The sequence below is a fragment of the Peromyscus leucopus genome, chromosome 4 (genome assembly GCF_004664715.2).
Source record: "Peromyscus leucopus breed LL Stock chromosome 4, UCI_PerLeu_2.1, whole genome shotgun sequence".
NCBI classification, from domain to species: Eukaryota; Metazoa; Chordata; class Mammalia; order Rodentia; family Cricetidae; genus Peromyscus; species Peromyscus leucopus.
In genome coordinates, this window is record NC_051066.1 from 106,466,883 (window position 1) to 106,477,828 (window position 10,946).

At 52.4% G+C, this 10,946-nt stretch overlaps 1 protein-coding gene across 3 annotated transcripts in view; it reads left to right on the plus strand.

Moving 5' to 3' along the window:
- Ebf4 (EBF family member 4) overlaps positions 1 to 8,309 on the plus strand; it is a 70,557-nt gene extending 62,248 nt beyond the window's left edge. For 2 of the 3 annotated variants that reach the window (XM_028878557.2, XM_028878559.2), the window contains 7 exons: positions 376 to 464; positions 590 to 655; positions 751 to 922; positions 1,010 to 1,195; positions 4,011 to 4,211; positions 7,244 to 7,319; positions 7,517 to 8,287. In XM_028878557.2, coding sequence (XP_028734390.1) covers positions 376 to 464; positions 590 to 655; positions 751 to 922; positions 1,010 to 1,195; positions 4,011 to 4,211; positions 7,244 to 7,314 — 785 coding nt within the window. In that variant the 3' untranslated portion in view covers positions 7,315 to 7,319; positions 7,517 to 8,287. Of the gene's footprint in view, positions 1 to 375; positions 465 to 589; positions 656 to 750; positions 923 to 1,009; positions 1,196 to 4,010; positions 4,212 to 7,243; positions 7,320 to 7,516 lie in introns of all 3 variants that reach the window. The other variant, XM_028878558.1, reaches the window with a different exon arrangement.
- Positions 8,310 to 10,946: the final 2,637 nt, after the last annotated feature.

Genomic DNA, 10,946 nt, shown 5'->3' on the forward strand with positions numbered 1-10,946 from the left:
CTGAGGCGCAAACCTTGATAGTTACGCCAACAAGCCGCCTGATCCATGATCAATAAAGATTGTTAAGGTTTTTTTTTTTTTTTTAATGGCAAACTGATATGACCAAATGCAAAAAATCCCGAGTCCTGCCCCTAGAAGTATAGAAGTGTGTGTGTGTGTGTGTGTGTGTGTGTGTGTGTGTGTGTGTGTGTGTTGATACCAAGCTCGGTACAGAGCCTGGCTCAGTAAATATTTGTTGAATTAATTCTGACCAAATACTTCTCTGACGCTCACTGATATTGAAGCACGGGTTTTTTGGCCACCATGGGGCTGGGCTTGGTGGAAGTGAGTTCTGTTCTGGGAGGGGTGTCCTCCAAACATTGCTATTCTCCCCAGCCTTGAATGAGCCTACCATTGACTACGGATTCCAGAGGCTACAAAAAGTCATTCCCAGACACCCGGGGGACCCGGAGAGGCTGCCCAAGGTACTCAGAGGGATGGGCCGGGAATAAGGATGTCCAGTGGGCTAGGGGATGAGGAAGCCCCTCCAGGGTCCCGCTGCGCCCCCAGGGGCTGCCTCTCGGTCCTTCTGTCTCCTCCCTCGCCCTAGGAAGTGCTGCTGAAACGGGCGGCTGACTTGGCGGAGGCCCTGTACGGAGTGCCCAGCAGTAACCAGGTATGGTGCCTCCGCCCGCCTCCCAGCACTAGGGGCCGGGGCTCTGACCCCGCGCCTGCGGCTGCCCCGGCCGTGCTCCGTTCTTGTCTTCGCAGGAGCTCCTCTTGAAGCGTGCGGCGGACGTGGCCGAGGCTTTGTACAGCACCCCGCGCGCACCCGCACCCCTCGGACCCCTGGCCCCCAGCCACCCACACCCCGCCGTCGTGGGCATCAACGCCTTCAGCAGCCCCCTGGCCATCGCCGTCGGGGATGCCACACCGGAGCCCGGTGCGTGTCGCCACCCCTGCCCCCTCCGTTGCGGTGCCCCAGGAGAGCCCAGCGTCGCCAGCTGGGCTAACCGCCCCTCTCCCGCAGGCTATGCCCGCAGCTGCGGCAGCGCGTCGCCCCGGTTCGCGCCCAGCCCCGGCTCTCAGCAGAGCAGCTACGGCAGTGGCCTTGGAGCTGGCCTCGGCAGCTACGGGGCGCCGGGTGTGACTGGCCTCGGCGTGCCCGGGTCCCCTAGCTTCCTCAATGGCTCCACCGCAACCTCACCTTTCGCCAGTGAGTGTCCCCAGCCCACAGGAAAGGGGGTGGGGCCAGCCTGGGAATGCAGAATGGACTCAGCCCTGCCTTCAGCCCACCCTGGGGTGCGGGCTTCCAGTTCCTGCCTTATGTGGGTGGTGCTTGGCCTAGCCGTGGAGAACCCTCAGTGCTCCTTTCATACGGCCACTCCCTGGTTTTGGACCTTAGCCTCAATCCTGGGGAGCCCCGGGATCCTGGGGCCCGACTTCTTGCACCTTAAGCCCTCTTTGCTGACCCGAGTTGTACACATCGCTTCTAGCCCTCCCATGATTGTGAAGCCGCCCTTAATTAGGGGGACCTGTGCTGAAACCTGGTGGACAGCAACCTTTTGGTCCTTCGCCGGGACTTCGGGAGGAGGCTGGCGGCCCCTGCTGGAAGCCTAAGGAAACTCTAGAGACTCGGGCTTCCAGCGCCCGGCTGCCCCGGGGATGTGTGTGGCTCCGGGTTTCAGCAGCACTTCCTGGGGCAGGGCGGGGTAACAGTGGGACCGAGTGGGGCGGCCCCTAGGGGTGTGGCGGGGCTCTGGAGGAGCTCCCTCTCACCCACAGGACACTCTTATTCCTGTCCTGTCCCTCGGAGTACCTTGCGCAGTCTCTCAGGTTCTCCCAGATGGTTCAGACAAAACAAGAGAATTCCCTCTGATCAGAACCCGACTGAGTGTCTTAGCCAGGAGCTGTCGGACATTCAACAAGTTGCACCTATGAACTTAAGTCCCTTCAGTAAAACAGGATCAGTACAACCCCGGCCTCAGGTAGCTCGCTTATCTGAATATGCCACTAGAAACCCAGACAAAATTTAGAAAGAATGTATGATTTTGTAGGCCCAGTGCTTGGCACCTTGGGTTAAGGCAGCTCCCTGGCGGATGGACAGTGTGGATTTGTGTGCTTTATCATTTCACAACGGCCTGTCAGGCCCTTGCAATACCAATGGCTACCTGGCAGGTACTTAGAATCCACATGGTGAGAATGAACTAGGTATGGGCGACTCTGTCCACACTTTCTCACCAGCAAAAACCTCTCTACCAGTCACAAGAGACCATGTTCCTCAAGGCCCGGGGCACTACTGAGTCTGAGAAATAGTGACATCTGCCCACGAAGGAGCTTGTTTTGGCTGTACCTGGAGTTCCCTCAGTTTTTCATTACCTAACTGTCTAGCCACCTGCCTAACTTTCCTTACCAGGGGCGCTGTTCTTTCTGGCTGCAAATCTGGCCCGCCATTTTCCTTTGACCTTGACTTAACTTGTGGAACCCAACGTCCCTCCAAGCCAGAGTCCACACAGGCCTTCTTGTGTCCCTCCCAAGGCCAGTCTCTCCTGGCTCAGCCGGGCTCCACTGCTCCACATTCCTTCAGTGACAGCGACCTCACAGCCTTTTCCTGTGTTCCCCTGGGTTTGACTCTCTCGCCCTTCCCCAGATACACAACAGTACTGTCAGCCGTGAAAGAAGCTGCCCAAAGCACAGTCCATCCTGGGTCACCCTAGTCAACCAGATCAGAACTTCCCGAGTCACTTACACCCTACTTCACCATCGGCAGGGACACTCGGGACTCTACCCAGACTGTTCCTCTGAGTGCAGGATGCCTCGTGACACAGTTGCACGGGGAGTCATTCTCACTGAGTTTGCCAAGGTGTCCCTAAAATGTCATCGGAACTGTCCTAGCCAGAGAGTCTAGGGCTGCCTGTGTCTCTGTTTGGTCTATGGTATTAGTTATTGATAAGTCTAGAACTCCATAACTCTGCAAAATGTGGCTATTATTTCTCTGGGCCTCAGCAGATACCATATACATATAATCATGATGTTAAGCACTCCATAATGGCCATGGCTTTACCTGAGCACTGAGCATTTTCTCCGGGGAGATGGTGACCACAGGCTAAGGACATTGAGACTAGGTTAGCTATTGCAGTCATTTTTGTGCCAAAAGTCGATGAACGGGTGTTGTGATGTCAAAGGCCACAGATATCTTCCAAGATGTCTGCTGTCCATTGCCTGCTGGTTGGAGAAGATTAAAAATCCTGCTTGCTGGTCTTTAGAAGAGAGACGCAGGGAAAAGGTTCAGATGAGGATGGAGAAAGACGGGACTGAGATGCCCTACACAGGAGCCCTAGCAGATACAAGAGGCCTTGAACTAAAGTGGAAAGAAATGGTGCCCAGGGTTGGAAGGTAGACAAATGAAGTACAGGGCACATTGGGTAGGAAAGCTCCCTAGAGAGGAAGTGAGGGTTCATGTGTGAGCTGTCATCCTTGGGAGAGCAGCTTTCCACAGGAGGCTGCATACCCACCAAAACCTCCTCCCTATCTGCTTCCTCCAGCACTGTTGTGACCCTGGGACTTGAGTTTAGTCTCAGCAGCACAGGCCCATAAACTTTCTTAGCATTTCCGAATCCCAGTGGTATTCAGCAGGCATTCCAATCTTTTCATCTCTTTCCTATCTCCCATCGTTGAGAGCACTTCCCACTGTTTGTTTTTATTTGTTGTTTGTTGTTTGTTTTGTTTTCACTGGGTCTGATCCTGTCATCTCCCAACCCTGAAAATGGTGTCCAGAACTCCTCAAAAGGCAAGGACTGGCCCAGGACCCAGAAGCTCCCATTTTGCCTCTAGACGTTATCATGTACTGGCCGTCTCAGGACCGTCATAGCCCCCAGGGAGGTCTGAGCCCGCAGCCTGGTCAACAGTCCACAAGGGACTCACTGCCCGTGCGGCACCCCAGTCTTGCTGCTCACTCTGGTGCTGTCTCCCTGTTGTGTCTCCCACTGCCTTCCCTGCTGCACCTGTCCCTTCCTCGCTCCGCCCCGGAGTCATGCCCTCTAGCCCCCCGCTGGCGGCTGCCTCCTCCATGTCCCTCCCGGCGGCCGCTGCCCCCACCACCAGCGTCTTCTCCTTCTCGCCTGTCAACATGATCTCCGCTGTCAAACAGAGGAGCGCCTTCGCCCCTGTGCTGCGTCCACCCAGCTCCCCATCCCAGGCCTGCCCCAGAGCCCACAGAGAGGGGCTTCCAGGTGAGCAACCAAGGCTGTCTCGGAGTGACCCAAGGGGAGGCCTACTCCATCTAATCACCACCCATGTCCCATGCAGTTGACCAATGGTTTTTGGAGGGTGCCCAGCAAAAGGTTCTGTGGGGGTCCAGGAAGACCCATCTGGACCGCACTTCCTTACTTAAAGCTAGGCCTTTGTCTAGACCCACTCAGCTGACCGCTTGACCAAGAAGATTGAAATCCCAATTGGAAAAGGTCTCAATAGTCCAGCCCGGTTCAATGGAGCCTAGAGTAAAGACCCAACCCTAAGAACTGAAGGAACCATTCAGGTTGCATGTCTTTCTCCTGTGTCCACGAGAGGGACGTACCAAGTTGATGCTGGGTCATCTAATGAACAAGAGGACATTGACCATGGATAAGGTTTAGCCTACCTTCCGCTTTCCCAGCGTATAGGTTAGGAATTAAGAGCAAGTCCCTGTCCTGTGTCTCAGTAGCGAAAGGCTTGTTCTGTCACTGTACACACAGGCAGCAGATACTTTAGCCCACAGAACTTACCCCACCCAAACAGTCACTGGAAACTCGGTAGAGAGGAGGAGAGAATAGTTATGGGAAGGAGGTAGAAGTCACAGTGTTGCTGGAGAATTTCTCTCCAGCTCGCCCGCCGAGTCCCACCAGTCCCAGAGCCCACTTATAAAATAAACACACAGACTGTGGATATCGCGCTATATAAATAAAGCACCGATCGGCCAGTGACCAGGCAGGAAGTATAGGCGGGACAAGGAGAGAGGAGAACTGAGGAAGGAAAGGGAGACCTCCTGGAGCTGCCGCCAGGACAAGGAATGCAGCTCTATGCCTGGCACAAAATTTATTTTAAAAAGAGATCATCTTGGCATTAGTTCCTGGGAATATCTTTGGGGCTTAGGTAGAGACACCCATGTGGTTTCCTAAATATGAAGTGGTTTGCTCAGGCCAAGATAAAGTCATGGATGTAAAGCTGCTGTAACGAGGCCCACAGTCATGCGTCAGCCCCACACAGTGACTGTTGGAAGAACTGTAGACAGTACCCTGAAAGGCCTCTGAGCCCTAAGGTTCTCTTCATGAGAGACAGGGCACACTGGAAGGAGTGTGTGGCATTCTTGAGGTCCGAGAAGACAACTAAGGATGACAAACACACACAGCAGTCAGAAGATCCACCTGACCACAAAAAAACTGACTGTAGTGGAGGGTGGTGCAGCAATCTGGAAAGTCTCTGCTGTGCTCTACCCTACTCTGTAGATAGAATGAGTTCTTTCCCTCTGGAGGCTGCTCCTCTGGACACTCCAGACAGATCTGAGATGGTGATTCAACCAATTGCAAACTTTTATCTAGGGTAAGAGGACTAGAAGACTGGTTGGTATGCCATCCACAGGATGGACTGCTGTCAAGAAAGGCCTTGCCTGAGCAGGGTTTGAAGAATTAATTCCTTTTCTAGGGGAGGAGGCCTCAGTAAGGTGTGTAGAGGGGGAAGTCGGGATATAGGGACCCATATACAAAGTTTTAGAAGATAAGCCATATAGATAAATGTAAAAAACTTAACTCATGAATCAGCTAGCAGAGAGACAAAGTGACTTAAGGAATACATGAGGAGCGGGGGGGGGGGGGGTGGGGGGTGGCACACATCTTAATCCCAGCACTCGGGAGGCAGAGGCAGGTACATCTCTGTGAGTTCTAGGCCAGCCTGGGCTACAGACTGAGTTCCAGGACTGGTACCACAGCTACACAGAGAAGCCCTGTCTCAGAAAAAAAAAAAAAAAAAGAATGCATGAGGGCCAGGCAGTGGTGGCGCACGCCTTTAATCCCAGCACTAGGGAGGCAGAGGCAGGTGGACCTCTTTGAGTTCGAGGCCAGCCTGGTCTACAGTTCAAGTTCTAGGACAGCCAGGGCTACACAGAGAAAACCATGTCTCAGAAAAACAAGCAAACAAACAAAAACAAAAGAAAACCAGCAACAAAGAGTTCATGGGGACTGACCGAGGGGGATAGCTCAGAGGTTGAAGCTCTCACACATGAGGACCAGAGTTCTGATCCCCAGAACACAAACAGATGCTGGGTGGGCCTGGCAGCCTGCCTGTAATGGCGGGAAGGTGGAGTTGGGGGTCCCAGAACTCAAGATGCTGAGAAAGAATCAGCTTGGGTTACATAGCAGGACTCTGTTCCCAACTTCCACCCCCTGTCCCCAAAGACACAGCACCCCTTTTCTTGGTCTTATTTCCAACTTTTGGGGAATTTTTCTTAACATGCGTGTGCAGCTTAAAATGTGAGAGATGGGGAAGACAGAGGACTCAAGAGTTCTCCTGCCGGCTCAAGGAAAGGGGTCGGTGGGGTGGGAGCTAGTGAAATGATGGCTTTCCCACCTGTGGGTGGCGGACAGGATGCTGCTGTGTGTATCAGCGCTCCTGGAAGCTGCCTCTTCATTACTGTCCTGGTCCTCATCCATCTGCTTCCTCACCTCGGCACAGGCCCTCTGAAGAAGGTGGGTCTGGGCCTGGGAGATGACTTGAGCAGCTGAGTCAGATACCTAACTTCCACACAAGGGCGGAGTGTGGGGGAACACACCTGTAACCCCAGCCCTGGGGCAGACAGGCAGATACCCACCGCTCACTGGCCAGTGGGTCTACCTGGAAAATAATGGCAAGTTCTAATTTCAGTGAGTGACCCTGACTCTAAAGTGGAGGAAGACACCCAAGGCTAGCTTCTGGCCTTCACCACGCACATGCTCAAGTGAGCCCCCTTGCATGCACATATATACACCACAGACACGGATACACAGTAACACACAGGGATGGGGAGAAGAAGAGGAAGAAGAGATCAGCCTGGAAGAGAAGCCCAGAGGTCAGGGAAGTAAGGAAATCAAGGATGTGGCTGTACATTCTGAGACACCAGAGGGGTGCCAGATAGATTGACAGCCTGTAAGAAGCGTTATATACCCTGCCTTCTATCTTCAGCCCAGAGAAGAACAGGCAGGTAAGATCAGCAGGCCACAGAAGGCTTATTTCCCTCTCTCCTTGGTGACCACAGACCAGCCTTTTGAAGATACTGACAAGTTCCACTCGGCAGCCCGGGGGCTCCAGGGCCTGGCATACTCTTAATTACGGTAGGGATCCATCTCAGTCTTCCTCTCTCATTTGGCCCTGGAATGGATTTGGCAGGGTTGGGGAGTTGGGGTCCAGGTCTTCCTTCCTTGTGCTTGTCTAGACAGCTGACTAAAGTACATGGAAAGAAAATGGCTTACTATACCCTTGCAGCCAAGCTTCCTCCAAGACTTTCTTCTCCCTTCTCTCCCCACCGCAGGTCCGCAGGTGCTGCCCCCAATGAGGCTGGACTGGAGCTTCCTCTGGATTCACATTCATGGCCCGGGGTGGCAGCACAAACAGATGTAGGGTCAAGACTGTGGGTCGACCTCAATCCCTGGGACACACAGGGAGAGGCCTTCACCTCTGCGCTCAAGGCCCCCTCATACCCACAGACCCTCATACTTACCTCCCTTTGGGGGGGGCACATTAGAAGCCCAGCACTGTGAGGATGCTCTTGGCAAGAGAGCATCAGAGGGAGGTGTTGCGATGTCGGGCCTTTACCCACTGGGTTGGTTCCTCTGTAAGAGATGGATTTTGTGAAGACCAGAGACGTTGGTGAGGTGAGCAAGAATTAGGAACCGTGGGAAAGAGGACATCTCAGGGAGAGGTGATCTAGCAGTCTCACCTGACCTAGCAGCCCACCTTCTCTCTTGTGAACAAGGTGGTGTCTAGCCGTCTCAGGAGGCCCATTCAGGCTCCCATGGAGCTGCCCGCAAGCCACTGGACCCCAGTGGCTGCCCCCACGTCCTTTGAGTAGCACATTCATGCGGATCCCATCACACCTCCCTGGGGGGGTTGTAGGCATGGAAGATGCACAGAAGGGCCTCCTGAAATTTGACTCTTACCCCAATGGATGTTTCGTGAATTTTGTCCCCCTACCACCACACACCCAACTCTAGCTGGCCAGAAAGAACAGCCTGGCTGCCCCTTGGTGGCCTCACACTCCGCTGAGTTTGGACAAAATGGAACAATAAACCAGATGCAGGTGGCCCCGTGGCCTCTCTGGCCTGCTTCCTTGGTCTGCTTTTCTCAACGGCCCTGCAGCTCTCCTAGGGTGGCTTTGATCCATGCCCCTGGGCAACTTTGTGTCTCAGGCTCTTAAGACATCTCCAGGGATCAGCTGAGAAATTACCCCTGCTTTATGCCTTCTAGATGGGTTTGATCCCAACAGTGTTGTCTGGGGACATGATCAGGAACTTAGAACTTGCTTTCCTGACCATCTGGCCAAGACCAAGATGAGGGTTTTGAGACATTGCCGGGAACTAGAGCAGAGCACGTTAAATACTAACCTAGAGCCAGGCAGTGGTGGCGCACGCCTTTAATCCCAGCAATTGGGAGGCAGAGGCAGGCGATCTCTGTGAGTTAAAAGCCAGCCTGGTCTACAGAGTGAGTTCTAGGAGAGTCAGAGATGTTACACAGAGAAACCCTGTCTCTAAAAACAAAAGCAACATACTAACTCAGATGTGTAGGAGTCCAGAAGTGAAATCCAGCTTCAGAGGCTAGAGGACTTACCTGGGCTTGGCAGCCTATGGGTCCCAGGAGACCCCCTTTGAATCACCTTTCAACCTCTCTTGCCTCTTACTGAGACCCCCTTTTGGCTTTATCTAAGAATTTAAAAGGAGCATAGTGAAAAATTTCCTTGGCCTATTCATCCACCCAGAGTGCTAGAAGACTCCCAGACCCTGAGCTGTACTCCCTAGGTAAGGTCAGGTTCTCTCCTGAAAGCCATTGTTTCGTTTTGTTTTTTTTAAATCCACTACCCAGTGAGTCCAATGCCCAATCTGGACCTCAGGCATTTGGAAACCAAGTCTTTACCAACCCCCTGCTGCCCCCACACAGCAATGCCCTGCAGCCTTCTGGGAAAGCATCCTTGTCACAGCAGGTGGGCTGGCCTTGTCCTTAGAGGTCTCACCACTTGTTCTCTAGTGTTTTTGGACAGAATCTAGGATTCCTCTCACTTGGGATGCATGACTGGTGTCCCCCTGCCCTCAGTGCCTGACCTCCCCTGCTGTCCCGGACGGAAGCCCCCTTAGCTTATCTACAGCAAAGCTTATCCCCCAAGCCTGTTTCATTCAGCTACAAGCCTTGCTTACCGAGCCAAGCCTTCCAAGGCCCGGCCTCTACAGACTCTATTCAGTACTGGAGACAACTGGTAACTGGATGGAGGTTACATTCTGGTCCCCGCCCCCAAATGGGTCAGTTGCCATACTCAATATAAAATGAGATACGATATCTGTCTTCCCTCAGTGGTCCCATCACAGTACTTAAGCACCATTTGAGTTTACATGACCTCTCTTACACACATACATACCAGTTCTGGGTAGATTATACATCAGAACGAAAAATCTGAAACAGTCATCTCATTCCCCTGCGGAAAGATAAGCATCCTTCTGCCAGAGGGACCTCCAAGGTCTGTTCCCCACTGACACAACCAATTTTTTAATTTAAAATAAAAACTTTATTATTATTTGTCTCTATCTCTCTCTCTTTGCGTGTGTGTGTGTGTGTGTGTGTGTGTGTGTGTGTGTGTGTGTGTGTGAAGGCACAAGTATTAAACACGTTTGAGGTGGTTCACATAAGCCTGAAGCCTGTCTGCTCCAAGATGACTTTTCCACATAGGAAGCAGTCAGTCTACAGCACCTTTCTCCCCTAGAAAAGAGACTTTTCACGGGTCGTGACTCTCTGAAGTCCTGATCTCCTTTGCCTGGAGTAGACACTGTCCTCCAATCCCTGCACACCTTTGCACTTTTACCTTCAAGCTTCTGCCTTCTGCTGTCACCTCAGTGGTGACAACCACAACCAGTGGATGATGGAACAGAAGGAGCCTAGAGGCCTGATGTTTACAAGAAGACTGTTCTTATGGGAGCCTGATGAGTACGAGGCTCGGACCACAAATGTGGACCCTAGACTCTGCCATTCAATCCCGCCGCTCCCTTTCTCTTCGATAGCATTATTAGTTGTGTTTGATTTTTGTTTGTTTAGTTTGTTTGTTTTTTTTAAATCTCATTATGTATTCCAGGCTGGCCTCAAACTCACAGAGATCTGCCTGCCACTGAGTCCTGGGATTAAAGAGGTGCACCACCACACCCAGCTAGAATCAACTTCTGTGTTGTGGTGACCAAGGATCAAATGTACTTGTTTTCAGATGAATAGTCATCGCCCAGCTCTATTTGTTAAGCTTTCTGTCTTTCCTCCATCTCACTGCAGTGGAGATTAATCACAAAGCAGTTGTCTCAACACCGGCCTGTTCTCTATTCTCTGTTCTGATCTGCTGGTCATTTCATCTGTCACTCCAATACCACAGTATCCTAACAGCTTTAGATATATAGCAAGCTTTGCTGTATACTACCGTGTCTTAGGATTTCTATTGCTATGATAAACACCATGACCAAAAGCAACTTGGGAGGAAAGGGTTTATTTCATCTTACAGCTTGTAGTCCATCATCCAGGGAAGTCAGGGTAGGAACATAAGGGAGGAACCTGAGAGGCAGGACCTGATGCAGAAACTGGAGGAGTGATGCTTACTGGCCTGTTCCCACACTTGCTCAGCTTGCTTCCTTATATGCACCCAGGACCACCATCCCAGGCTCGGTGCTGCCCACATCAGTCAAGAAAATTTGCAGCTTCCTCACAGGCCAGTCTGATGG